Source organism: Talaromyces rugulosus, chromosome IV (assembly GCF_013368755.1).
Source record: "Talaromyces rugulosus chromosome IV, complete sequence".
Taxonomy (NCBI): domain Eukaryota; kingdom Fungi; phylum Ascomycota; class Eurotiomycetes; order Eurotiales; family Trichocomaceae; genus Talaromyces; species Talaromyces rugulosus.
The window spans coordinates 2,555,793-2,583,199 of record NC_049564.1 but is presented as its reverse complement, the minus strand read 5'-3'; the positions used below and the strand labels follow the sequence as shown (position 1 = coordinate 2,583,199).

The following is a 27,407-nucleotide window of genomic DNA, read 5'->3' as shown; positions in this document are numbered from 1 at the left end:
TTCTTATTCAGACATCGTATCACCAGAGCTTTTATATTTAAAATATAGCAAATTGATCATTGATTTAGATAGACAGTCGTTATAATTTCCTTATGTCGTCTCAATACGCTAACAAAAGAACTAAATATAACTATAGTATGCTACCACAAATTCTATACTGTAGCTCATCAAAAGTCTAAATTTATTTCTGAGTATATTCTAATATACATCACTATACAGAAATGGCCTTCAAGAATGCCGCGTTCTCGTTCCCTTGGACAACTTTGGCCACAGGTGCAACAGCAGCCTCTGAATCCGCAGCGCTTTCCTGGACATAACGAATATACGCTTGTGTGAATTGGATCCATGAAGCCTTTTCGCTTCGGGTCGCCTGCGATCCCTCCCAGACCCAGATTTTCTTCCCAGTATCAAATATAAAAACATCATTACCATCGAGATCAGATCCTCTGACAGTCTGGTTCTCCTTGACCAGGTCGAAGCGTAACTGTCCGGAGGCATCGCTAATTCTGAGAAGCCGCTTCGGCCGTGCCGTCGTCTCTCCGCTTGGTTGCTGACCAGAAGAAGATCGAAGGGGTCGAGAAGCTTGAAACGAGAGCTGGTCGACGTCCTTACCTCCCAACAAGCTAACGACGACTCTCGATCGTGCTTCGGCCTGGGATAGAACCTCGACATCAACGTGTTTGGCGAGTATCAGGTCGTGGACGACCTGTGCAGCCTTGGCCTTTTCTATCGGACTGCACTTGTTGCCCTGCCATACCCAGATTTTGTCACCTTTGTCCAGGATAAAGACATCATTGTCGTCCAGGCTCTGCCAGGTAGGCTCAACTTCGTGCACGATCAGAGAGTCGGCACGACCAGCGGCCGGGTGTTTGAAGACGCGCAGCAAGGTTGTAATTTCCTTGGCCGATGGATCTTCTTCGACATGACGGAATCCAGACGCCACGCCACCCCTTTTGATCGACAATCTAGGGAACAGGGCCACGAATTCCTCCGAGGGATACTGTTGTGTCTCGCGATGCTGGATAGCTGCGCCGTGGAGAAACTCGTCCAGTTCCACCGTCTTGTATGCCGCTGTGCCAGCCTCGTCCTGGCTCGTCTTGGATCCAAGCCAGAAAAAGATCTCGTGGCCTAATTTATCCGCCGAGCCTCCGTCCTTGTCCTTAACTGAGTAAGAATAAAGCACTATGTAGCTGTCCCCCTCGTAAAACTGTCCATATTGGTTCTTGGGCCACGCAACGACGTGGAAATCTTCAATTCGCCAGATATGCAAGCCCGGCTGTGCGCCGATCTGGCCGTCGTTCCAGGCCGGTTCAGTCGCGGCTGAGTTGAACTTGACCTTGTGGTCGATGTCGCTACCGATTAGTTCGACGTTGCTGTCTTTGACGTCGTATTCTTTCAGGTGGACAAGTCCTTCATGTGGTGCCATTTTTGCTGAACTGTGTTGAGGTGTGGTTAATAAAGAGTGACCAAGCCTCGTCAGTAATGCGGGGTTGGCCCAGCCTGCAGGGTGGGGCAACGTCTGCCCTGCTACTGGCTCACTGTGATCTATAAACTATGGAGCTATTTAAAGATCTAAACATAAAGCAATCAGTTATTATGCCTAGAGGTTGTCAAGAAATAATTCCATTTTCTCCTATAGTTGTTGTTTTGGCACAAAAAGAGAAAAACATGAGTAAAAAAGCAAAAATCCACTGGGAAGTCGGTGGGCAGTCAGTGGGATCCCAATGACGACCATAACCACCTCTTTAACAGGCCTATATCTTTGTTGTGTAAATTTTTTTTTTTCTTTATCAAAGTCCTATTCAGGTCTATACTGTCGTTCCTTTTACATTGTCCTCTAAACGAAGGGTAATTCTTTTCTTTGTCGGATCCCTTTCCTCAAGGAAAAGATATTTCCTCAATCCCATTGTTGAGCACCGCTATACTCCTTCTTTTGTCAAGTGGGGAGTCGTCCAAATTCATATAAAAACGCCATTGAATTCAGATGGTTATTTCATCTAAGCCAACGACCGCATCTAGGCAAAATGGAATTCCCCACATATATTAAGGATTCGAGCATAGCGCACCCAAACCAGCAGTGGAACATGCATTTCAACGAATATGAACGCATGGTCCTAACCAATCCCATACAGAACCGTGGGCAAGGTTTACATCCCAGGACCGGTGGACCTCCAATCCCCAACCATATCGAAGATGGCGGTCAAGCCCAAGAGATACATGACGGTGAGACCAAGACTTTCACCCGAAAGGGAGGCGGCGTTAACCAGATAACCTTTGCCCGCTGGGGAAACGTGCAACAGTCGATAGCTATTGCTATTTTCTCTCAAAAATGGGGCATTTTTAGCAGAGTTCCGGTGTGGTATGACTATTTGTCAGTTTTAAATATCGTTCAAAATATAACAAGGTCAATGCGACGGTTGTTGACCAATTGGCCCGTGAAGGCGTTAACCCAACCTTACCATTCTTCGAGTGCTATATTTTTGAACCTACCTTTGAAAACATGCCCGAGCAATTCGTGAAATGTGCAATGCAAGTCAAGAAAGAGATTAACCGACTAGTCCGCCCAGCCTTGACACGGTTTATAAACTACAGGTTCAAGGTCAAACCGTTCAATATAACGGATACAGAAAGCGATGAAGAAGGGCCCGCGATCGAAGGCCAATGGGTTCCCGAAGCTGGGGGTATACTGGTAGTGATATGTCGTGAACTTAAACCAGACGGCTCCTATGGCAAATGGAGAAATTTGATTGGCTTGATGATGCCGTTGTCTGGTATGTAAAAAATATGTCTCGGCCAGACTGGGCTCTGGAATTTTTGCAGACGCGACTGCTGCCGGGTAGCTTTGGCCTGTGATGGAAGTGGGATCTTCAATTTCCCTCTTTATTTCTTTCGTGACCGATTATAGATGTTTATAGACAGAAGAAGTTTAAAAAGTTTTTGTTTTGTTTTGTTTTGTTTTAAAACAATGTATGAGTAAATATTGGATTTTTGGCAATAAATGTTCAGCTAATGGCAACTAAAAACATATTTCCTCTTTGGGATATCTGTACCGTATTTAGCAATTCACGTTCTAATCAGGTCAGTCGTCCATGACTAGATGAAATATCGTCATTTAATAAATCCTGTGTGACATTATTTGTACATTACTTGATTGACTCACTTCAACACCATGCGTTGAATCATTGATACACCTTCTCTGACACATTCTGCGAGATTGAGTCACAAACCGCAACTAGCATAGAATCCCCAATCACTCCCTTCGAGTTTTCTTCAAAAGATAAACCTCTCAACTACTCTCAAAAATTTACAAATCTTTACAAAAGCCTTCCTACATCAAAAATGGCACAGTCTACACCACTAAATGGCGTTTTCGGACGGGATAGCAATGGAAATCCCAGAATAGAACATCATTCTTGGCCGCCCCATGATATCGATGGTATTGAATGGCGCAATCTCACCAACGAAGATATCATCGCATTGGTTACCCAAAAAGTAATGGTTGCTGTTGTTCTTCAAGACACAACCCAAAGCCATCTGGCTACATTGGGCGAGTTGAACGTGATAAAACAACTATTCGACGAATTCAACCAGCTCCACAAGGACGAAAAACCTCACTTCAAGATTTACTTTGGCTTTTCGCTCATTCTATATAATGGGGAACATTGCATAAGCAATCGTGTTAGGACGATCGAGGCGCAACTGCAACAGATCGCACCTCATTCTGCTACCTATTCGCGTGTAGCCCATGAAATGCTAGCTGGTCATGAACGTATCGTGACTGCTAAAGCTTGGGGGATATCGGGAGATCATCCGGTTGTGATGGGCGCACATAAGGTCCTTCCTGGAAGCGTGGTGGATGTGTCAACTGGTTTTCCTGGGCCCTCCTTCAAATAGTTCGTTCTTTAGGGGGAGCATCAGTCTTAGGGGTTTGAGATTTTTCTATTAGATAATTCTTTCTTTATTTGTTGAGTTAATACTATCAATAACAAGCATAGACACTAGAATGGTTATAAGTAGCTCTCCACTTTGCAAAAATGTAGCATTGTTTGTAGACGTAGTATCAACTAAACATGAGCTTTGTAGTGTCGGATTGGGAAAGTGTTGACAAGTATATATGTGAAAATGGCAAGATTAAGCAGAAGTTGTATATAAGATTTAAGATCGACTTGTTTAATCCCAGTAAAATCTAGGGTCAATTTTCCAAGAATCCTGACCAGCCTGCTTACACAGCTGAAAGGAAATTTTTTTGTTTTAGAAAGAATTAAATATGTCAATGGTCAACTGGTATAAATAATAAATTAAGAATAGCGAGACTCAACAGCTATTTTACCAACCTAATTACCTATTATAATTCTTTTCAAGTACCCAAGTTTTCAATGTTAATAAGTGGATAGTGTGAGAACTAGGTAATTGTTACAATAATATGGTTATTACTATTATTGAAACTATTTAGTATGGGAATGGTCTTTTATCAAGCCTCGCATGTCACATGCAGTGCCAAGCCTTGCCAGCCAACTACCTCACTGTGCTTGCAAGAACCATATTGAAGTACAGTTGTAAAAAATATTATTTAAATATCCTTTAAATTTTATTAAACAAGGCATAGCTAGTTCTCATCTGAAATACGTGAACCTCGTCAACTAAATTTGCTTTACCCCAGCGACGGAGTGCTCTGGCAATTCTTCCGTGCCGTAGCAAAGATCCGACCACATAGTTGAGAACCTCGTCCACCCATACTGATTTCACGTAACAACATCACACGTGGATCTAGTATCTCAAAAAGCCTTTGTCTTTGAACCCGACCAAACAAACAGGCGTTGACAGGCCCCGCGATACTTGAACGCTTTGAATCTCGAGGCAGTTGCCAGTCACTGTCCCTACTAATTTCGGACTCGCTTCTCTATCGACGCTGGCAGAGTAAAATCCATTGCAATGATTTTGTAGCCTATCATGTTGTTCAATACAATACATTGGCCTTCACTGAGTGTTCTGATCCCAGCCGAGACCTATCCGCCAAACATCGAGAATGGCTACAACAATGCCCCCCGGATATCGCTCTGCCACCGAATACCGTTTCGACGAAGAACAGGCTGATGCCATTGTTAGAACCGCTGCCTACCACCACATAGACTACTGTCTCTCCGTGATCTGGTACTCGCCTCGCGAACACGTCAGGATTCGTCCGTCAATCGCAACATCCTTCCAGCGGCCTTCAAATATTGGACTCGGCTCCCTTGACCGGCTACCTCTCGAGCTCTTGTTTGATACCTTATACTGTCTGGATTTATACTCTCTACTCAAATTTCGACAGATAAACCTCAGATCAAGACAGGTAGTAGACTCTTTCAACCAGTATCAGAGAGTAATCTCACATGGATTGAACCTTTTCTGCGCTTTATTACGAACACGACTTGCTATCGACATTTCTCTACTTGACTTTTATAACGTATTATGTGTTAAAGCATGCAGTTTTTGTGGCGAATTTGGAGGATTTGTATTCCTTTTAACTTGGAAGAGATGCTGTTTTAAATGCCTCCAAGAGTCTTCAGAAACCCAAATGCGGACTCTCGCCTCAGTCCGAAAGGGATTACAAATGACCAAAGTTGAATTACAGCAACTGAGATTATTCAAGTCGTTGCCTGGAATATACTCGATAAACGAGTCTGTACAAAATTCCCGGATTACAATCGTTTCTCTTCATCAGGCTCTTTTAGCTTGCAGACGGCAGCCGCATGCATTTGTGCAAGTCCAGCCAGCGAGCTTTAACCAAAATCAAAAATTCAACTTCATGGGGTCATGTGCACTTCCTTATTACGACAAACAAACTGGCATGGTTGAGCATGGAATCTCATGTGCTGGGTGTCAACTTGCTATTGAGAAAGATATTATCGGCACCAGGGGTACGAAATGGGGATACGAGGCTCGAGATAAAGTGTATGCGCAAGACGGCTTTTTAGACCACTTTCGGTGGTGTGAACAGGCCCAGCTTTTGTGGAGATCGAGTGGTGAAGGTAAACACCGGTCACCTGAGCTGCCCGTGTCTGCTCGGACAGGAGGCTACTTTCGAAGAAGAGAATGATAATCATACGGATTCCATTCATTAATGTACTGCATCCACACTAACTAGTAGTGTTCTTCGGCCATATTCACGAGAATGGACGTATCATGGGGTTTCTATTAAAGAAAATAGAAAGGCACCCTGCTTCTATTCAGGATCTGGATTTCTGTGAAGCAGCTCTGGAGAAACTTCACAGATTAGGGTTTTTGTATGGGGATGTGAAATGATATAATTTTATTGTCACAAAAGAGGGGGTAAAACTTCTTGACTTTGAATGCCTTCAGGAGAATGTTAGCCTAAATTTCATGCACAACGAGTCGGAGAGTGTACATGTCGAACTGGCCAAGGACTGACCGCGTGGTGGATATTTTATAATTCAAGGCGATGGCAATTTAAAATGAAGTTCAAGACGCTCGTGTACGGGAAGAGGTCTTCAATGTTAGATTGGCAGAAAACGGTAACGATACAGCCCACCCCCTTCAAATAAAATGAAGAAAGGGTGGATTATTTAAATTCCAGAGAGTGAATATGAAGTTTTCATTAATTCTATGTCGATACACTCACAACAGTAATGGGTTCTCTTGGATATGAGTTGGGCCGGGTACGTAAAAAACGACAAACGTCGTTTCACCAGCACTTCAAAATACCAAACTCAAGACGCAGCCTGTGGAATCAGCCACTCCTTCTCCTCCCCCTGACCCTCGATCCAGGGCAAAGAAGCGTCATAGAGAGCCTTGATCTCACCATTCCCCAGACCCAAAAACTTCCCAAACAGCTCCTTATCAAAGCGCTCAATAAACGCCAAGTGACAAGCCAGCCACAAATCCGCAAACCCGGCCGTTTCACCTTCGAAGAAGGGGCCCCTTTTGTGCTCTTTTCCCTTTAGCATTTTAACCAGTGGCGCAGATTCTGTCTCGACAATCTTCCACAACTTGTCCACACTTTCCTTGTCTGTTGGCAGCACTTCGGCCAACGGTTTCCCCAAGGCAGCAGTGCGCGTCTCAATAAAATACTTTTGCCCGCGTGGATCCAGATGGGCCGGTACACGCGGAACAACAAAGGGACGAAAACCCGGCTCGATAAGAGTTATAATCTTGGCCACGGCGACAAACAACGCATAACTCGCATCCCCCGAGGGAAAAAGCGGCGGTGATGGAAACGTCTTGTCGAGATGCAAGGCTATCGAAACAGAATCCGTCAACGCTCCGGTTGGAGATGAAGTCACCGAGGCCTTGTGGACGATTGTTGGCAGTGTGTATGCGCGGCCTTGTTCATTGGGTGGCAGGCCCAAGCTGGCGCCGAGAAGCTTGATGTCTGGGTAGGTAACCCAGCTTTGGGTGTAAGGTATACCCTTGAAGTTGAGCACTGCTCGGGCTTTTAAAGTGTTGTAGGACCATGATTTGGAGCTCCCTGGGAGGTATTATTATGTTAGTATGAGGTCGAGAACTTTTGAGTGCGGGGAAGTCTACGGACCTGAGAAATTGGAGTAGAGGTCGAACAAGTGAACGCGCTCAGAGCTAGACATTTTGAAGTTTGGGGCCTGTTTTGAAGCGCACAAAAGATGATCAACAAGTTTGTTCCATGGAGATAATGGGTGTATATCGCGCGGATTTAAAAAGAGCGGGGCGCCGGACTTCGTGCCGTCGGTACAAGCTTTCCAAAGTGGGCGGCCGGAGAACACTACCGCCCCGCCTAAGAATAGTTACAAAGGAGCAATCATTATTTTCATCGTTCTCAGTCATATGTGATTGGTGGTGAGCACATAACCAGGATTAAATACCAATCTCGGTGAGCAGTGAGGTCTATGTCAGCTGGGGAGATCTATACTATCTTGAGCGACTCCTCTTCCTAATACGGAAATGAGTCATGCGACCAAGCTATATACACTCTCCGGTGAAGGTATGCCCATGGAGAGACCAGCCGGGGTCTGTTTTTCATTATTAATATAATCCCGCTAATGATAAATTCAACCAAGTTCTGTATTCACTGGATACGCCTTGTATGAACCAAATAGTTGTCCTAAAAGAAAAAGAATAGAAATTGTTGCGTTTTTCAAGACGAGAATGACAACAACCTCTTCCAATTCCACCCCCATAAGACAACCCACCCACCAAGAAGCGACGAAAGCCCCGTAAACAAAATAAGAGGTCCGTAAGAAGTGCCATACCCAAACAGTGGATTGGCTGATATAGTCCCGGCTGTCAGTAGTCCCATGCCAGCAAACCCCCCACCGGTGTACCCGATCCCCCTGACACCATTAAGAATCCCATAGAGCATTCCCGGGTCAATGGGCTCGTTTCTCTCTGCGGACTCGCGTTCCATCTGCTTGAGCATCCCGCCCCAGGTGGCGCTGTAGCCACTGGAGAAGAATCCAAAAGTCATGGAGAAGACTATCAAGAGGCCGATGTTGCCCTGCGTGGTCAGGCCCCAGAAAAAGAACGTGGCAAGGGTGCAGCTGATGGGTGGAATGGCAGAGACAGCCTGGGCCGAAAGAGACACTCGCTTATTATCGCTCAGCCATCCGAAAAAGGACGATGCAATAATACCCGGCGCGTTGAAGAGGGCCAGCATCAAGGTTCCTGATGTTTGAGACAACATGACAATATCTCGGGCATAAGTGCTTAGATATGTTTGCGGGATACCGTATCCAGAACTTTGGAATATAATGGCGATACTATAAAAGTAGATAGACCGATGCCTGAGGAACTCCCAGGGAATTTTGCGTGCTCGAGTTTTATGGATCGACACTTTCGACGGGTGAGTCGGTATCATGAATATCGCCAAGATACTTGTTCCACCCACAATCGCGGTCCATGCTTTCAGGGTGGTCCGAAAGCCGTAGTGATCAATCAACGCTCGAAGCATGAATGGGCAGCTGGTCCCGACAATGTTCTTGCAGGACAGGACGATTCCATATGCCAAGGCGCGATTGCTGGAGCTATACCACTCGCCAAGAGAGAGCGTCGTTGGACTATAAACTAAAGCACATCCCAGCGCTGAGGCGATGCCCTGAGTGACAAGCAGGTGCCCGACAGTGGTGCTGTACGCGGACAGGAAGAAACTGACACATGCAATCACTGTGCCACAAAGAGCAGCAATTTGACGGCGATGAGCCCATCGTCTAGTAAATAGCGCAAAGAGAAATGGCATGGACAGGTACATGACCCCATTTGCAGTCGTGCCGATCACACCGGTAATGTTGCGATTTCCTTCCAGCGTCCAGTTGTCAAAGTAATATTGCTGGAACACACCATAGCTCATCGCAAAGCCTGGCACGTAAGTTAGAAACGAGAGCCATAAGAAAATTTACAGGTAAACGTACCCCATATTGGCAGCTGGATAATCCCGGAGCCGATGAGCACAGCGAGTTTTGTCCTGCTCGACTCTATCTGTCTTTGTTCTGCGTCCACGGCACTTTCTTCCAGTTCAAGGATATCCCTCTCGCCATCGCGCCTCGGGGGAGAATACTCTTCAGTCTCACTCATCGTAGCCGGTTAGGCTGGTTACGTAAATATATGCGTATTGTGAGTAGGACTGAGATGTTAGCTTGGAGAGTGGGAAACAAAGACGAGTCGGTGAGGGGAACATGGAACGAACCCATTCCGTCACGACTAGTACTAATTTGTAGACGTGCTGCATGTGGATTAGTGGTCGAATGTATCTGGCATTGTTTCAATTATGTTTACCATTATTATTTTATATAGAAGATTCACATTCGGAAAATCTGAATCAAGAATGAATGATTTTACTACAAATCCATGGATTTTGTTCCATCCCTTGATAGATAGATTACGCTTTTTAGTGCCAAGAAATCAGCCTCACCTTTGTTTGCTGACAGCTTTGATTGCTTTGCTTTTTTTTAAGGTCCCTTTAAGTGATTTACGTACTATTTTAATCATCATCGAAATAAGTACCGAGAAGCTGATAGCCTATTCTCGATCTACTTGTTCTATGAAGGGAAGCGTTAGCGAGTGTCAGACTCATCATTTCCCGAAATGGAAAATGGTATCCGCTTCTGCGCCCCAAATAGGATAATGCGAGTCCCTACTTCACGTAAAAGATGATCATATAGTAGGGGATTGGTGGGATTACCATGTCTTAAACATGCTTATTTAAGCTTTTCTGAGTGAGAAACATTGAATTAAGGGGCGGATTATCTGAGACTCGAGTCTAGAATGGTTGCTATTTTTGGGAAAGTCGGGGTATAAAAGGGGGAGCCTCACCTGGTCGTTGGACTTGAGATAGACAGGCACATTAACTAAGCAAAGATCGAGATTGTTACTTGTCAAAAGCAAAAGAAAGAAAAATGTTCTTCCAACCCATTGTCGCTGCCATTGCAGCCCTGACTCTTGCATCCCCGGCTGTCTCAACGCAGACATTTCTAAACACCGGCACAACATCTGGCTGGTCATCACAAAACATCGAGAACAAGGGTAGCATCCAGCAAGTAACCAATGTCGTCTACCGCAACAGCTCAACTGCCCTGAAATTCACGCAAGTCTATGATTCATCCTGGACAGGACGATTCCACTCCGAGAAAGCCGAAACAAAAGTATGGAAACTCGGCGATCAAGGGTTCTATGGCTTCGCATTCAGACTGCAGGAAGACTGGCAGGCGACCCCCGCACAGTCGTATAATATTGCTCAGTTCATCGCTGATTTCTCCGACACCAACTGCGACGACTGGATGCCGTCGAGCATGGTCTGGGTAATTGGCGACCAGCTGGCCACGCGCGTCAAGCAAGGCAGCATCTGCAACCAAGGGCTCAAGGAGTGGAAGGGCCTCAAGACCGTGACACCCGGAGAGTGGCACACGATCGTGATCCAGGCCAACTGGCAGAGCGACGACTCGGGATTTTACAAGATGTGGTACGACGGCGAAAAAGTGGTCAACGCGACCGGTCTACCCACTATGATCGACGACGACCGCGCATTTGACTTCCATGTCGGCATCTATGCGAATGCATGGCACGACCAGCACGGTATGAAGGGAACTCAGGGTACCAGAGAGATCTGGGTCGATAATGTCGCCTTTGGTACCACTTTTGCGGATGCCGATCCGACCCGTGTCCAGGGTTAGTGGTTATATGTAGTAGTCGAGTTTGATGAACAATGGATAATGGGACCACGGAGCTTATTACTGTGTTGGTATAGAGTAGCTTTCTCAATGTCAATTCGTTGTGTTGGGTTTTCCTGTATAGGGCATTGGTCCGGGCTGCATATGTAAAGCGAACTGGCATCAGTTTTATGCTTGAACCATTATCCAAAAGAGCCTTCTTCACCGGAGCCACGATTTAAAGTATTAAAAATGTTGTTTAATCAGTGGGTACTTTGTAGAAATCAAGTATTTCCTCCGGTGAGATTGATGGCCCACGGCTCCAACGGCAAAACCGATACCGTAGCCTCGGGGTCGCCGCATCATCATCACAAGTCACCGCCAATTCACTAGAATTTGTACTCTGTAACAGAGCGATCTTACCTGTGAGAGACAAGTTCACAACACGGAAACGGAATACCAATGGCATAAAGACTACTGGGCTGAAAGAAAAAAACAATCCATAACCGCATCGAGTAAATTCTCCTACGCTAAGGTCGCTAAGACCGCCGGGGAACCGGGGCAGCACTGAACAGAGAAGAGACACCGAAGAACTAGGCTAGATGCGACCAACAGGGCCGGCCAGCGTCCCCTCTTTTTGATCAAAGATGTGGAATGATGATCGCGATGGAACTCGAGGGACTTGTAATTAGCCCGGCAGTGGCTTTTTTTTAATGTCAAATTGTCAATATGGAGAACCCGAGTGGCCCGGCGGCCGAGTTAGGGCTTGACCCGCAAACGTTGAATCGATGCGACGGTTGTTGTTGGGTCGTATAAAGCAGCCACACGTCGTTTATTTTCTGATTACTTTTATTATTTGGATGTAAATCTGACAAAGAAAACAAAGGAGCAAATATGGCCGTGACAATGGCTGACCTAGGACAGCACCCCGTTCTCGCCTTCGTGCTTTTCAGTATCGTCTTGCTCGTCGTTAAAAATGTATACAATTCTATCCGAGCAAGCCAACGAGCCAGGTCACTCGGCTGTCTGCCAGGCGTTTATGGTTCATCAGGTCCCTTTGGCCTAGGATTCTTCATGACAGTCGCCAAAGCCGCCAAAAAAGGAACGAGAATCCAGCTGCACGACTCGCTGTACAAGACCCATGGCAACACCTTCAAGCAAAAGATCCCCGGCAACGAGATCCTCTTCACAATCGAGCCTGAGAATGCCAAAGCGATTCTGACTACCCAGTTTGCCGACTTTGGACTGGGTCACCGCGCAAGAACCTTCTGGCCGTTGCTCGGCGATGGCATCTTCAACGCAGACGGCCGTACCTGGTCGCACGCGAGGACCTTGTTGCGGCCTCAGTTTACCAAAGACCAGGTTTGTTACACTACTTGACGTAGAATGTCTTATAGACTGACGATGTTTTAGGTTGCCGACTTGCAGCTCATGGACGAGCATATCAAGACCTTCATCGAGGCCATCCCCAAGGACAAGTCCCTCTTTGACATCCAGCCGCTGTTTTTTGCTTTTACCAACAACTCTTCTACCCATTTCTTGTTTGGAGAATCTTTGGCAGGCCCAGAAACCTCATCCGGCAGCGGTGCCGTGCAATTTGGCCGTGCATTCGACAAATCGCTCGAATGGCTTAGTCGCCGCGTGAGTGCACAGAAACTGAGCTTCCTGGTTGACGGAAACAAAGAATATACTTCTGCCTGCAAATATGTCCACGACATTGCCGACCACTACGTCCGTCTTGCGCTAGAGTCACGCGCCGAGGCGAAAAAGTCGGATCGGTACATCTTCCTACAAGCGTTGGCTAAGGATACCCAGGATCCCAAGGTTCTAAGAGACAACATTCTGAACCTGCTGATTGCCGGCCGCGATACCACGGCTAGCTTGCTAAGCTCTGTCCTTTTCTACCTATCCCACGCGCCAGATGCATGGAAGAAGTTGCGTCAAGAAATCCTCGACGAGTTTGGAGATGTTGCGCATCCGACTGGCGAGATCACACACGCCAAGATCAAGAATATGCGATACTTGCGATATGTGCTCAATGAGGGTAAGCCTTTCTAACACCAATTCTTTTTTTTTTTTTCAGTTCCCCGCTAATTCATGAATATAGCACTTCGACTCCTACCCCCAGTGCCCATCAACAGCCGCATGGCATTCAAAGACACATCTCTTCCCCTCGGCGGCGGCCCCGACGGAAAATCGCGCGTGTTTGTTAAACAGGGCACTGTGATCCCCTTCAGCTTGTACACAATGCACCGCCGAAAGGATATCTGGGGCGAGGACGCCGAGGAATTCGATCCAGAGCGATGGGCTCGCGATGGCTCGCACACCTGGGAGTATATTCCGTTTAACGGTGGGCCACGCATTTGTCTCGGTCGTGAGTAACATCCATATCAATCACGTTATTATGTAAAAGAATATGCTGATGATATCCTTAGAACAATACGCCCTCATTGAAGCGAGCTATATGATGATTCGCCTGGCGCAGAACTTTGACACGCTGAGAAATGATGGCGGTAGTCGCGTGCCTGATGCAAAGGTTGATTTGACCTTGACGCATCGCAATGGGGTCAATGTGCGCTTGTATTCGAGTAGTGCGTAAATCTAAGTGATAGAAATAGCATGATTGTAATTATAAAGTATCGAATTCGCTGGATGTGTATAAAAACAAAACCCTTGGGAAAACAAGGTCCCCACCATGTTACCTGATTAGGTTAGATTCATTGCGGCCATTTTTACGAAGCTCCAGCTGCACGAGCAACAAGAAACAAGACGAACCCCTCTCGAATCCCCCATCGCAATTCAACCCCGGCTACCTCGACGTCGCCATGGGCAAACATGAAGACGTCGTAGCCAAAATCTCGCGCCTGGTGTCGCAATTCCACAAAGCCAACCAGCCCTACCGCATCTTCCACGGCTCAACCAACAGCACACGCCCTCGCCCCAATGCCCAGAACCAGAAATTCGTCGACATCAGCGCGCTCAACAATGTGTTGCGCGTCGATGACCAAGCTAAAAAGGCTTATGTCGAGCCCAATGTGCCCATGGACCGGCTCGTCGAGGCGACGCTCAAACACGGCTTGATCCCACCGGTGGTCATGGAGTTTCCGGGCATCACAGCCGGAGGAGGATACTCGGGAACCTCTGGCGAGAGCTCGAGTTTTAGACACGGGTTTTTTGATCGTACGATTGACTCGGTGGAAATGGTTCTGCCCAATGGCGAGGTGGTCAAGACGAGTGAGCAGAACAAGCCGGATCTATTTCATGGAGCGGCTGGCGCGGTGGGCAGTTTGGGGGTTACAACGCTGATCGAACTGAACTTGATCAAGGCAAAGAAATTTGTCAAAGTTACGTACGAGCGCAAGAACAGTGTTGCGGCAGCGATTGAGGCTTTCCAAAAAGAATCTGCGGACCCGGAAAACGCAACATTTGATTACATCGACGGCATCCAGTTCTCGCCCGACCATGGCGTTGTGGTCAAGGGTGAAATGACAGACGAGAAACCCGCAGACGCTCCAGTGAAAACATTCAGTAATCCATGGGACCCTTGGTTTTACCTCCACGCACAGGAGATTACAAAGTCCAACGACGTGGCTACAGAGTACGTACCATTGGCCGAGTACCTGTTCCGATACGACCGAGGCGGATTTTGGGTTGGCACATCGGCGTTTCAATATTTCAAGTTCCCCTTTAACAAGTTTACGCGCTGGTTCCTCGACGACTTCTTGCACACGCGCATGCTCTACAAGGCGCTCCACGCAAGCGGCGAGTCGAGCCGGTATGTTGTGCAAGACCTGGCCCTGCCATACGAAAACGCAGAGGCCTTTATCGACTACACGACGCAGAAATTCGACATTTGGCCGCTGTGGTACTGCCCGCTCAAGCAGTCGCCCATACCGACAATGCACCCACACAACACGCAGACTCCTTACACGGGACGCATGCTCAACATTGGCCTCTGGGGCTTCGGGCCTGCCAGACAGAAAGAATTCGTCGCCAAGAACCGCGATCTAGAGCATAAGCTGAGCGAACTCGGTGGCATGAAATGGCTGTATGCCCACACGTACTCGCCCGAGGATGAGTTCTGGAAGGACTTTGACCGTGAGTGGTACACTGCGCTGCGCGAGAAATATTCAGCGACGTCACTGCCGAGCGTCTGGCATAAGGTCAAGGTCACGCCGCCCAACGATCGCAAGACCTGGAGCCAGAGAATTATTTCGGTCAGCCCGCTGGGAGGGTTCTGGGGGATCTGGAAGGCGATTCGGTCCAAGGAGTATATGAAGCACCGCAAGGCGACGTGGCGGACACGGCCTTGAGCAGTATCTGCTGTATAATATGTAAAAATGTAGAATCCATGTACCATTAATAGCAAAAAAAATAGAATAGAAATTGTTGTATACTACTAAAAAGGACTCCGGTGTACAACAGACTCGCGATTACGTCAGGATGGAGCAGCCCCGCCAACATCAAAACGTTTTGTCCCCGGCATCCAAATCGGAGCCCCGCATCGCGACAATGTTGCACTCGATTAATTAGGCCTGCGTGGTTAAAAGGGTAATTTTGTTCCCTCGCTTTTTTTCTTCCTTTTATTTGCTTGTTTTTTTCCTTCTACTTCAAGTTTTTCCCATCCGCCAACTCGCTATGGCTGACAACGTGCTGGACGACATTTCGCACCGGAGATTCAATCCTCTCCGCGGATCCTACGTGCTGGTGTCTCCCCATCGGACGAAGCGGCCATGGCAGTACGTATACTTTTGAGATGATCACAGAATCAATCTGATAAAAATGCCAGAGGACAGCAGGAATCCCCGTCCAAAACCGTCTTGCCGTCATACGACCCGGCATGCTACCTGTGCCCCGGAAACGCGCGCGCGCAGGGCGATGCCAATCCGCAGTATACAAACACTTTTGTCTTTGTCAATGATTACAGCGCGGTCAAGGAGGAGCAAGCCGAGTACAAACCGCATGGAGATGGTGAGCCATATTTTACTGACCCAAAAAAATAAACAGAGCGTATAAGTAACAAAACAACAAACTGCAGAAAACGAATCCTTCTTCCTCCGCGCCGAGCCCGTCGTAGGCAAATGCTACGTCCTCACCTTTTCCGCCGCACACAACTTGACGCTGGCCGATCTGTCTGCTACCGAGATTGTGCCTGTCATCGACGCCTGGACGGAGATTTATACCTCGCATCTCTCACCCAAAAACCCGCTTGCCCAAGTCGCTCCGGCCACGCATCTTCCCCCCGATGCGCCGACTGCCTCGCTCACCAAGCCCAAGATGCAGTACCGGTATATGCAAATCTTCGAGAACAAGGGCGCCGCCATGGGCTGCTCAAACCCGCATCCGCACGGCCAAGTATGGACGACGAGCAGTCTGCCCGAGGAACCGATGGTTGAGCTCGAGCAGCTGAAAAAATACCGTGCTGAGCACGGTGGGAAGCATCTTCTGGGCGATTACGTTGCGCTCGAAGTGAGCAAACAAGAGCGCGTTGTGTTTGAAAATGATGGGTTTGTTGTGTTGTGTCCCTGGTGGGCTACATGGCCCTTTGAGACTATGATTATCAGCAAAACACACAAACGCGCGCTCGTCGATTTGAATGCCGACGAAAAGGTGCAGCTGGCAGAGGCTATTGCGGAAATCACGCGGCGATATGATAACCTGTTTGAGACGCATTTCCCTTATAGCATGGGTATTCATCAGGCGCCGCTTGAAGGCACGGATGAGGAGATTGAGTCGTCGTGGTTGCATTTGCACTTTTATCCCCCGTTGTTGCGCAGTGCGACTGTGCGCAAGTTTCTCGTTGGGTGAGTTTTTTTCTTTTCAGAAAAAAAGAAATTGTAACGGTATACTGACAGAAGCAGGTATGAGATGATGGCCGAGCCTCAGCGGGATATCACCCCGGAGCAGGCGACCTCCAAGCTAAAGGCCTGCGGCGGTGAGCTGTACAGGAAGAAATTGTAGATGTCTTAATTAGAAATAGCTAAAAGTGTTAATATGATGACAGTATTAACATCTTATTGAAAATGTACAACCACCTCTTCATCGTGCAATTGTTTCCATCATGCCAAATACCACGACCTCTGCGTCCACATCCACGCCACAGCACTGCTGGCGAACAGCATGGGCATCACAAAGCGGCCCTTGAGCTGAGCGCTCCCGTACACAGCCCATTCCGACACAAAATGCGCCAACGCAATGCTATACGTCCACAGCGCAAGGTCATATGCAACGGGATTGGTGATGTTGTATGCCGCGTAGAGACGCACCACGGACGAGAGCAGCGTCCATGTACCGAATGTGCGTGAGGCCAGCGGGGAAGACGGAGTTTCGTTTTTTGTTGCGGGCGAACCGACGTAGAGGGCTTGGTGGTAGGTGGCTGAGATGTAGGATTGGACCGAGTTGAGGGTGGAAATCACTGAGACCTGTGACCCTAGGGGTTAGCACATGCAGGGAGAGGACATGTGATGATAAGGGCTGAGTGTTGCACATACAAACAGCAGCCAGGGGGGCAGCAGGCCCTCTTCGGCAGGCAGGAAAGAGGACATTGTGATGTTGTACAAAGTCAAGACGCGATTCGATTTGTTGTTGCGATGCGGTGATTCTGGTGTCTTTCGCCTGGATTGCTAAATCTTCTCGTAGGTATTTCTCCGGTTCTACTAGTAGTCTCATTAGTTTTCGTTCCGAGAGCCATGACGAAAAAAGCCAATTGATCTCACATTGGTTCTTTTTCTTGTTCTTGTTCCTGTTCCTGTTCGTGTTCGTGTGTCGTTGTTCGCAGTGTTGATTCAACTTGATTGTCGAGACTTTTGTTGGCAGCCGCCGCCAATCAGCGCGCCGGCCGAGCTCAACAACTTTTGCAGCCTCGGAAGGAGCTTTGGCCGCGCCTTCCTTGCGTCTCTAGTCGGACTTTCTTCAGTTCATCTTTTTTTTTTCTCTCTTCCTTTCTTCTTTTCTTCCCCTAATAAAGACTCTTTTTTCTTCCCTTCTGCCAGTTCGATTTCCTGTCTTCCCCCCATCCAACATGGAGTGCGTCCACAAATACCTGGACAATCTGTCCCAGTTCCGCGCCGCCGACCTGTCGCAATGCCAGACCACCCTGGTGTTTGGCCTCGGCGCTGTTGGCGGAGCCTTTATATTCTGCCACGCCTTTACGTTTCTCCGCGTCCTGCTCAGTCTGTTTGTGCTGCCGGGAAAGTCGGTATGTTGTATTTCTGTGTTTCGTGGTGTATGGGAAATGGCTGACAAACGGGGTAGTTGAAAAGCTTCGGCCCCAAGGGCAGCTGGGCAGTTATTACAGGAGCCTCTGATGGCCTGGGTAAAGAGTTTGCCTTCCAGATCGCGCGTGCCGGATTCAACCTTGTGCTCGTCTCACGCACCGAGTCCAAACTGATCACCCTCGCCGATGAAATCAAAGCGAAGAACCCCTCCCTACAGACCAAGGTCCTCGCCATGGACTTTGCCGAGAACAACAATGCGGACTACGAAAAATTGAAGACTTTGGTACAAGGACTGGATGTATCGATCCTGGTGAACAACGTAGGCCGCAGCCACAGCATACCCGTGCCCTTCAACGAGACTCCCGAGGATGAGGTTGCCGACATCATCACTATCAACTGCCACGGCACTCTACGTGTCACCCAGCTCATCACGCCCGGCATGATTGAACGCAAGCGCGGCCTGATCCTGACTATGGGCTCGTTCGGCGGCCTCGTGCCCACGCCACTTCTGGCCACCTACTCTGGCAGCAAAGCCTTCCTGCAGTACTGGTCTACTGCACTAGGCGCCGAACTCGAACCCTACGGTATCACTGTGCAGCTCCTGCAGGCGCATCTCATCACCTCGGCCATGTCCAAGATCCGCAAGCCAACTTTGACGGTGCCTACACCGAAGGCGTGGGTGTCTACAGCACTGAGCAAGATTGGCCGCAACGGCGGTTCTCCGCAGTATACGTATACTTCGTCTCCGTACTTTAGCCATGGCATCATGGCCTGGTTCATTACCTGCGTTATGGGTGTATTTAGCAAGCGGGTGCTCGGAATTAACAAGAGCATGCACGAGTCGATCCGCAAGAGGGCGCTCAAGAAGGCGGAGCGCGAGAAGGGAAAGAAGGCTCTGTAGGCCTGCTTTATTGTTGGTTGGGGTAGCAAGATGGGATATCAGCAATGAGCTGTGATTACGGAAAACACATGGTTTCAAATAGTACTTTTTAGTGGATATTATTATTCTTATTAATATACAGTGGCATTTCACTACCGGCTAGTTATGACTTCATGTCATTCAGCAATATCTCAAGACTATTTTATACAGCAATTTTTCTGCTTGTTCACTCAGAAGCAGCAACAACGCCCTCAGAAGCACGAGTCTCCTCGGGAATGTCCTCAGCGGCCGACCTGCGGATGTTCGCCGGCGCAACCCAGCTCGCGCTCTTCCACGGCTTCACGTGCCCAACGTACATGGTGTCGACCTCCTCGAGCGTGCGTCCCTGCGTCTCACAGACGAAAAAGTACACAATGACCGCCGCCGCAAACGAGCACGCCGCAAACACATACCCATATTGGAAATCAATGGCTCCTGAAATAAACGGCGTGAAGAACGAAATCAAGAAATTCCACGTCCAGTTCGATGCAGTCGCAATACCCATGCTCGTTGCGCGGTAGCGTGCTGGGTACAATTCACCGACAATTGCCCATACAATGGGGCCCCAGGTTGTAGCAAAGCCGACGATGAAGAAACAGGTAAACACGATCAATGTCGTACCAGCCTTGGGTGTCGCAGGCGGGTTTGCGCGGTCGAGCGAGTAGTGGCCAACAGTGGCGAAGATCATGAAGCAGATGAACATCCACGCAGCGCCGCCAATCAGGGACTTGCGACGGCCAAAGTGCTCGACAATGTACAGACCAATAATGGTAACGCCGAAATTGACTCCGGTCAGGATCATTTGGGTGACGTAGCTGTTGTTCAGCCCCGTCGAGGTGAAGATGGTGTTTCCGTAGTAGAAGATGAAGTTTGCGCCAGTGAGCTGCTGCAGAGACTGCAAGACGATTCCGAGAATAATGCGGTAGAGCATGCGAGGTCCCGTGAAGATCTCAAACACGCCGGCTTGACCTGCGGCTTTCTCTTCGTCGAGCTTGTCCTTCATGTCCGCAATCTCTTCGGCCACGAGACGGTGGTTCTCCGGCACACCGTACAGCTTTGTCATGGTGCGACGAGCCTCGTCGACACGGCCCATACGGTACGCATACCGGGGCGACTCGGGCAGGAAGATGATGCCAATACCCAGAATGAGCGGCCAGGCAAAGCCAATACCCATGGTGATGCGCCACGCTGCGGTCGAGTGCATCCCCTCTGTACCGTAGTTGATACACGCGGCAATGAAAATGCCAAAAGCGACAAATAGCTGAAAGGCACTGACCATGGCGCCACGCACGTGTCGTGGAGCAGATTCACTTTGGTACATGGGAATAACACTGGAAAGTGCGCCGACACCCAGGCCGGCGACAAGACGGCCCACAGCTATTTGGTACCATTTGGTATCCGTGGTGATTTGCACGATGATGCCGACCACGTGGACGATGCACCAGAGGGCAATGGACAGTTTGCGGCCGAAGCGGTCGGCGATGGAGCTGGCTAAGAGCGCGCCGATCATGGTTCCAATGGACATCTTTTTATCTCAGTCAGTTATTGGCGACCTTTTTTTTTTCGGCTTTCTAATGGGTTCAACTCACCAATCCGACAATCAGACCAGAGCGGACGTTGGTAAAGTAGAATCCAGTGTCGTTATGCTCGGCAAAGCGCATTTTGAAGTCGTCCATAGTTTCAAATCCGGAAATTTGTCCTATCCTTACTATGAGTATGAAATCCATGTTTTCAGCCAATTCTCAGGGCACAAACCAGTCGAGTAACCAAAGATAAAACCGCCCATAGACGCCAGAACACCCAGTATAAAAGACCGCCAGGTCAGGTACGGCACTTTGCTGTCATCGTACCTGGCGTTCTTCTCGGCCAGCGAGGCAGTTCCAGACGTCGTGGCTGAAGGGTAGCTTGTTTCTGTGTGTTCGGCTTGTTCGTTTTGTTCAGCCTTTGGCTTGAACTTGTTTAAGATCTGTGAGACGGCCATTTTTGTGGTGTTCTCCTTCACTTTTTTGATTGGCCTTTGGAAGGGGTTTTTTTTTGGAGAGGGGGTGATGAAAAAGAAAGAAAGAAAATCAGACCGGGCGAGCTACGAATGTTTTTAAATCACTGGGGTACATAATCGATTATGTGGGCAAAAATCGGGGGCCCGGATCAAAAATTCGGAGAGAAATAAATTTGGTTTCAGGTCATGGGGTTTGGAATTTTGGTTGGAATTATGGAGCAGCAGAAATTTCTGAGCAAGTGAGCTGTGAGCAGTGAGGAGCAAGCTGTCAGACAGACTACTCGCAGCAAGTTAGCAACGCTCGATTATTACTATTGCCGTATTACGGAGCAAGCTCGGAAGTCAGGAACGGCATCTGTCCAACGACCAGGGCCAGGAATGCTACAGCTTGTTTAGCCTGCAATACGACTACGACTACATTAGTAGTAGGGCCCGTCAATAGTGTGCTGTTTCCCCTTTTGGCAGTGGATATCGGTGGGACTGGCTGGTGAGATTTGCTCTCGCCACTATTCAGGGTAATGTAGCTGGTCATGTAGTATTCGATAGTACTTTAGAGCGTACCACTATATAGATAGAGGGTGTAGAATCTGTATGTATATGTAGCACTTGAGTCTATTGAATTTGCCTTGCAATGAAAACGATAAAAAATTGTGTTGTTCGTGCAGGTTGTTCATCGGTCAGTATATTTTTAAACGGTTAGCGCCAAGTTGTACGAAAAAGTTAAGTTCTGTAGGAGATCGGCATCGATATTTTAAGCTCTCCGGGCTTCTTCGCCTTCTTCACCTGCAAAAAATAACATTCTCTTTCATTCGAAAAGATCACTAAAAAAATTTTCTAAAATTTCAATTGTCCCATATGTCTATATTACCTAGCATACCATGTCTATAAGTCTTGTTTGTTTGTTATTTCTAGTGTTAGGGAATCATCATCATTGACTCGTGTTTTCAAAATTCTTCATGACCCACTCACTCACAGCGAGAGAACCCTCGACCCACCAGGTCAGGCACGCCTTTGTTCGTATCCACATCACGGTGAAGCAGAAAAGCTACAGGTGTGGTTAATACGAAAGGAAAAAGGATCTTCCCTATTGTCTGTGATTGGCGCGGCGGGGCTGATCTAGATGTTGACCCACTGGCCCGGTTTAAAAAGGTTTTTTTTTTCACACCGGCAAGCCGAGATGCATAATCATCCTTGCTGGAGGAATAGATATCATTCTTTTTCTTTTCCGCCTCTAAAGCAATAATTGCTCATTGGTATATTCTTTTATTATTATCCTTAACTGAATGTATGTTAATACCCAGAACAGCTGAGCACATCAAGAAAAATGCAGTCATAAAACCATATAAATATAAATATGGAAAAACTCAAAAACGACACCGGTGGAGTCTTGTCTCATTCTAGAAAAGCCTCAATTCCATGGGACACACGTCCCCTAGCTGAAAAAACAATCCTCCTCCTTCGCTCGCTCAGATTCCGACTGAGAAACGAAAAAACCCTTGCACACTTAACGCTACAATCCATGGGACGTAATGCGGTTGACCCACTCGGCATCGGCGGGGCTCTCGGGATCGGTCGGCATCGTTATTTTTGTTGAGATCACTCTCGGTGTGCCGAACCGGCATCGCCGCGATCGGCTTGTCGGATGTAATGGGTCTTTTTCCGTGGAATTAGCTGTGCGGTCCGTAGCAGTATTACGTCTAATATTCCATGGGATCTTTGGCAACGGACTGTTTTGGAGGTTGCACAAGAAGAGTCTTTGAATGTATCGCTTTTTGACACGCTTGAAACACTTGGTTTATTATTTGGTAGCTCACTTGGAATTGTCTAGGGGGTTTTTCTCGTATTTTGGCGTCCTTTGGGGTTCGTATCAAACATCATGCTTGGTATCGACAGCTAGTGAATTCCAAGTATCCTTTGAGTATACTATCTATTCCTTCATGCTCTTTTTCCCTGTTTCCATCGATATTGGAATAATAACTTGATGTAAAACGAAAAGAAAAAGAAAAAAGGGGAAGCGTTCCCATCCGCCACAATCCTGTAGATGTATACATTAGTGACTAATCCCTAAAAGCCCTTTTACCCCAACTACTAGGAGATAACCCCGTCATTCTTGGACCACTTAAAAACTCCAAACCGTTCAATCCCTTTTCTTAGCGAATCTTGATTCATTACAGTAGTATAGCTTTACTCGACATGGATATCCACCAGCCGGGTGAATGACAGCGTATGCTCTCTCCCCATGCGCCATTCCAAATCCCTTCTAAGAGTATATAATTTCCCTAATTCCGCTACAACCCACTCATCATCAGCTAGATCAGTGTCAAAAACCAGAGCTATCATGATTAAATCAGCGCATTCAATCGTACAATAGTAGTAGTGGGTTTTCGATTAGGTGATATGCTGCCGGATCGAGAGATAGCTCATGACCAGGCCTCGTTCCGGTAGGAATCCAGTAAAATCTACCACCCCTTACACCAAGCCACTCATTACAGTCAGTGAGATCAAATTATGCGAGGTTTTGATGCCGATCTGTCGACGGTCCCCTTTATTCCGCAACCCATCTCGCAGAGTGCAATTCACCAATGACTGGCAAGCGCTATTACTCATATTGTTTGTATCAAAAACTTCATTTAAATAACTCAGTGCAGTAAAACTGGACCACCTATTTTACCATATTTAGTTCCCAGCGATGTCAAGCCTTTGTCAGTAGCCATCAGAGGTGTTTGGCGCAATCTCAAGTCAGCGTCTGACATTCCCTCATGAACAACGCCAAAAGCAATGTTCTCAACACAGTGGATCTTACAGTTCCTACAATGGAAATTTGATTCAAAGTTACATGCATCTATTCCTCATGGATATCGCAGATGATCTTTTTCCTTCTGCAGAGAAAAGCGCGTTCCTAACTACAAACTAGCTGTCGTACTTTGAGAACTCGAAGAATGAGCGAATCTTGATGGCTGGTTGCATGCTTTTGATGGGATCTAGCTCATCATTTGTCGAACTGAATACCGCTACGACAAAAAGGGACAACCCTAATTGTAAGGGATTCCTAGTTCATTTATATGTCGACATCATTATATTTTCCTGTTAGATAGACAATACCCAGGTCCAGCAGTCTAGGGCAGTTTAATCTAGTTAGAGTGAAACACACGATCTGTGACAGTCCTGACCCAGGCCTCGGGAACCAGCAGTGGTGGCCTGAGGCACCACAAAGGCAGGAAGATAACTGAGAGTGGTACAAAAACAGGAATAACCATAGAACTATAAAAAGAAGAGTAGTGTAATAATTTCAATTTGTACGGCTGGATCCAAATTCGGCTAGTTCTTCGGGATCTCCATATTGGGACTAGTGCACTAATATTATAGGCTTAGCGGCTCCTACTTAGGTTTAGCTTATTGTGTTCGTCTTGATGGAGGATAGCGTGCGACGCTCTCGCCCACTGAGCGTTGTTGAACTTGAGCTTGCGGCCGATGACGTCGAAAATAGCATCGCAACGTTAGACAATCGGAAAAATTGGACGATGTTCAGATGAAAGAAAAAAATACGTACATCAACACGGCATAGTTGGTAGATTTATTCTCGGGAGGCAGTCGTACAGAAGTGAGGTGAGGCGGGGTCGAAATTACGCAGTTCTTCTTTGAGGCTCCACTTAGAATAGTAGAATAAATACTCCGAGTACTTACGATCAACAAGGAGATTCATCTCAATGCAAACACTTTCGGTGCCCGATTGTCGATGAGTTATGCGATATATATACAGCGATATCTTCACAATGCAGTCGCATTTTGTCGGCCTATTTGGCTTCATAAATACTCACCTTTCCCTTAAGCCTACTAACATGTAGAAATCGGATCCATGGATGACAGATGATAGAACCAGGTATAAAGTAGACATCTGTTGGTCATCTGCCCACAAGGCAACAATGACCCATCATCCATATATCAGCTGTCTTTTATAGAGATGCTAAATCTCATTCCTAATTCATAGATAGATGTGGCCACAATGTGCAGCGCATTCTGCCGTCTCCCCCTGGAGGTGCTAATCATCATCCTCCGACAAGCGCCAGACCTTTCGTCAATTTACAACTTCATACACGCATCCGCAAAAGCCAGCGCGGCATTTGAGCTCGACCCAGTTCATATCCTAGACGACACCATCGAACGCTCAATTCCCGACTTTAAGCACTTGGCACGCATGGTTGCAATCTTGGGTGCCCTCAATGTTCCGCCGCCTTACAACACACAAAATTCTTACGGGCGGCTAACGTTTGAGATGTTCGTGGATAAATTCAAGTCTTTAGACGAGAATGTTTTGACCACTGCGCCGCCGTCATCGTGGGCATTCATAGCTGGAACACCAGGGCCTCGATATCTGTTGTCAGTAGCTGTGCGGATTCACACTCTGCAATATTTATGTTTGACTACCCTTTTGGTGAATATTCATGAACTGATATTTCCGACTCTCAACTCAGAAGAAGGAAGATATAGAACCCCGAGAGGCTTGAACGAGAGTAGAGGCCATTATTCGGGTCCTGGAATTACATTTGAGCCAGCGGCCTGGTGGTCTCCATCATACGTTGAACGGTATCGCGTTGAGCGTGCTCTCTGGAAATTACTGGTTTACTGGAATGTTCGATCGGTTGACCCACGTCTACAGAATGTAGAAGACTATAATTTTACTCAATACAGCTTGGAGATACAACGCATACGCTCAGATCTGGGGCCTCCACTAGATCACATTGCAAGATCAGCTGAAGTTGATCACATGAACTGTGTCTCTGCTACTATACAAGAAGCAATTGGCGATTCTGCTCTGGAAGCCGTCTTCACAATCTCGAAAAATTACCATAAATCACAGATCGAAGGAACATGGTCTCAATCTTCTGTAGTCTTAGAGGAGACTGCCAAATGGAGATTGGAGAATCCAGCGCCAGTACCAGCAAAGGATGTCAGGAAATGGTGGTGGGAACAAGGGAAACGAAGTTTGTTTAAATATAACTCCTTATACAGGAGTTCCTATTGGTATATGTGGTATTCTTGTGCCGCATGGGATCGTCCTCGAGGACAAAGATTGAGTTTAAAGAGCCGTGGCCTATATTTTCCTGATTATCTGGACCTCTGCCTCTGGGATCGGAAACGACTCGCATATCTTGGGCTAGAAGGTCAGTTCGAAGAGGATATTGATCCTGGGCTAGGATATCCAAAAAAATCTCATGTCGAGATATGCAAGTCTAATATTGTGAATGATCGATGGCGGGAATTGTTTCTTCACGAATTGGTCAGGCCACCTGGTGGTCAGAAGTATATCATTTCAGATGACTGCAGGATGCTCATAGACCGCTGGGAAAGCGAAATAGGTCACCATGGACCTCACAGCTTAAAACTTCGTCTGGCACCCCCAACCGCTTCAAACTGAATGAGCTACCCTATGATTAATTTATTGATTAATCTATATACGCATCTAAGCCTAATAGCTAACGGCGCCTTCTAATAGTCAGGGGGAACTATCCTGCCAACAATTTTTATTTAAAGTCCCCATAATCTGTAATATCCACTACTTCCTTAAAATTGAAGAGATAACATGTTATTACTATCATATATGTGGTTTTCTTAATAATTCTAAACTTTGTGCGTATCTAAGGCTTTTTTAAAACACACCGTTGTTAAAACCAAAGCATATCAGTTACATTCCATATCCCCACTTTACTATTCTTCCTAGCAGAACCCCTTTATAGGGACTTGCACTACCTATGGCAGTGGTCAGAACAAGGGATTGAGCTATTTAGGTGCACCGGGTCTACAGGCAATATCAAGTATAGAAAAGAAAAGAAAAGAAGAAAAAGAAACTATCTATCTAGTAAAAGATATATATGTTCTCCTTTATATAAAGATTTTATCTAATTAAGTATTACTTAAAAAGTGATCCTAGTATAGCAATATTAGAGCTTAAAGCTCTATTAATAGGAAAATTCTTATTAGCCCTATTAGTCTTGCTAAGAGCCTCTATCACAGTACCTTAATGGCAGCTCGTTGTATTCCACCCGGTTCCTCCATACCTAGGGATTAGTAATAAGAATTAGTAATAATCTAGGCGCACACCACGAACACCTAATTATGTGACTATCCTTTAATCATTCTTCTAAAACACACAAGCTCCG

General features: G+C 47.1%; 10 protein-coding genes across 10 annotated transcripts; 6 read left to right on the top strand and 4 right to left on the bottom strand.

Annotated features, from left to right (window-relative positions):
- Positions 1-211: 211 nt before the first annotated feature.
- Positions 212-1,426, bottom strand: TRUGW13939_07696 (uncharacterized protein; the record flags this gene model as incomplete). The annotated part of the gene is made up of 1 exon (XM_035490834.1): positions 212-1,426. One exon carries the CDS (start codon positions 1,424-1,426, stop codon positions 212-214), a length of 1,215 nt encoding a protein of 404 aa, XP_035346727.1.
- Positions 1,427-2,024: 598 nt separating this feature from the next.
- Positions 2,025-2,840, top strand: TRUGW13939_07695 (uncharacterized protein; the record flags this gene model as incomplete). Its single annotated transcript, XM_035490833.1, has 3 exons — positions 2,025-2,354; positions 2,405-2,771; positions 2,821-2,840. 3 exons carry the CDS (start codon positions 2,025-2,027, stop codon positions 2,838-2,840), a joined length of 717 nt encoding a protein of 238 aa, XP_035346726.1.
- Positions 2,841-3,339: 499 nt separating this feature from the next.
- On the top strand, positions 3,340-3,894 carry TRUGW13939_07694 (uncharacterized protein; the record flags this gene model as incomplete). Its single annotated transcript, XM_035490832.1, has 1 exon — positions 3,340-3,894. One exon carries the CDS (start codon positions 3,340-3,342, stop codon positions 3,892-3,894), a length of 555 nt encoding a protein of 184 aa, XP_035346725.1.
- Positions 3,895-6,710: 2,816 nt separating this feature from the next.
- On the bottom strand, positions 6,711-9,543 carry TRUGW13939_07693 (uncharacterized protein; the record flags this gene model as incomplete). The annotated part of the gene is made up of 4 exons (XM_035490831.1): positions 6,711-7,468; positions 7,532-7,575; positions 8,118-9,327; positions 9,381-9,543. 4 exons carry the CDS (start codon positions 9,541-9,543, stop codon positions 6,711-6,713), a joined length of 2,175 nt encoding a protein of 724 aa, XP_035346724.1.
- An 821-nt stretch (positions 9,544-10,364) lies between these two features.
- Positions 10,365-11,138, top strand: TRUGW13939_07692 (uncharacterized protein; the record flags this gene model as incomplete). The annotated part of the gene is made up of 1 exon (XM_035490830.1): positions 10,365-11,138. One exon carries the CDS (start codon positions 10,365-10,367, stop codon positions 11,136-11,138), a length of 774 nt encoding a protein of 257 aa, XP_035346723.1.
- An 870-nt stretch (positions 11,139-12,008) lies between these two features.
- Positions 12,009-17,075, top strand: TRUGW13939_07691 (uncharacterized protein; the record flags this gene model as incomplete). Its single annotated transcript, XM_035490829.1, has 10 exons — positions 12,009-12,476; positions 12,528-13,158; positions 13,222-13,488; positions 13,550-13,709; positions 13,861-14,764; positions 15,035-15,212; positions 15,730-15,853; positions 15,904-16,085; positions 16,153-16,918; positions 16,976-17,075. The coding sequence occupies 10 exons, from the start codon at positions 12,009-12,011 to the stop codon at positions 17,073-17,075; spliced, it is 3,780 nt and encodes a 1,259-aa protein (XP_035346722.1).
- Positions 17,076-17,173: 98 nt separating this feature from the next.
- On the bottom strand, positions 17,174-17,659 carry TRUGW13939_07690 (uncharacterized protein; the record flags this gene model as incomplete). Its single annotated transcript, XM_035490828.1, has 2 exons — positions 17,174-17,536; positions 17,606-17,659. 2 exons carry the CDS (start codon positions 17,657-17,659, stop codon positions 17,174-17,176), a joined length of 417 nt encoding a protein of 138 aa, XP_035346721.1.
- Positions 17,660-18,135: 476 nt separating this feature from the next.
- On the top strand, positions 18,136-19,232 carry TRUGW13939_07689 (uncharacterized protein; the record flags this gene model as incomplete). The annotated part of the gene is made up of 2 exons (XM_035490827.1): positions 18,136-18,312; positions 18,369-19,232. The coding sequence occupies 2 exons, from the start codon at positions 18,136-18,138 to the stop codon at positions 19,230-19,232; spliced, it is 1,041 nt and encodes a 346-aa protein (XP_035346720.1).
- Positions 19,233-19,437: 205 nt separating this feature from the next.
- TRUGW13939_07688 (uncharacterized protein) lies at positions 19,438-21,231 on the bottom strand (the record flags this gene model as incomplete). Its single annotated transcript, XM_035490826.1, has 3 exons — positions 19,438-20,775; positions 20,840-20,949; positions 21,006-21,231. 3 exons carry the CDS (start codon positions 21,229-21,231, stop codon positions 19,438-19,440), a joined length of 1,674 nt encoding a protein of 557 aa, XP_035346719.1.
- Positions 21,232-25,252: 4,021 nt separating this feature from the next.
- TRUGW13939_07687 (uncharacterized protein) lies at positions 25,253-26,665 on the top strand (the record flags this gene model as incomplete). Its single annotated transcript, XM_035490825.1, has 1 exon — positions 25,253-26,665. The coding sequence occupies one exon, from the start codon at positions 25,253-25,255 to the stop codon at positions 26,663-26,665; it is 1,413 nt and encodes a 470-aa protein (XP_035346718.1).
- Positions 26,666-27,407: the final 742 nt, after the last annotated feature.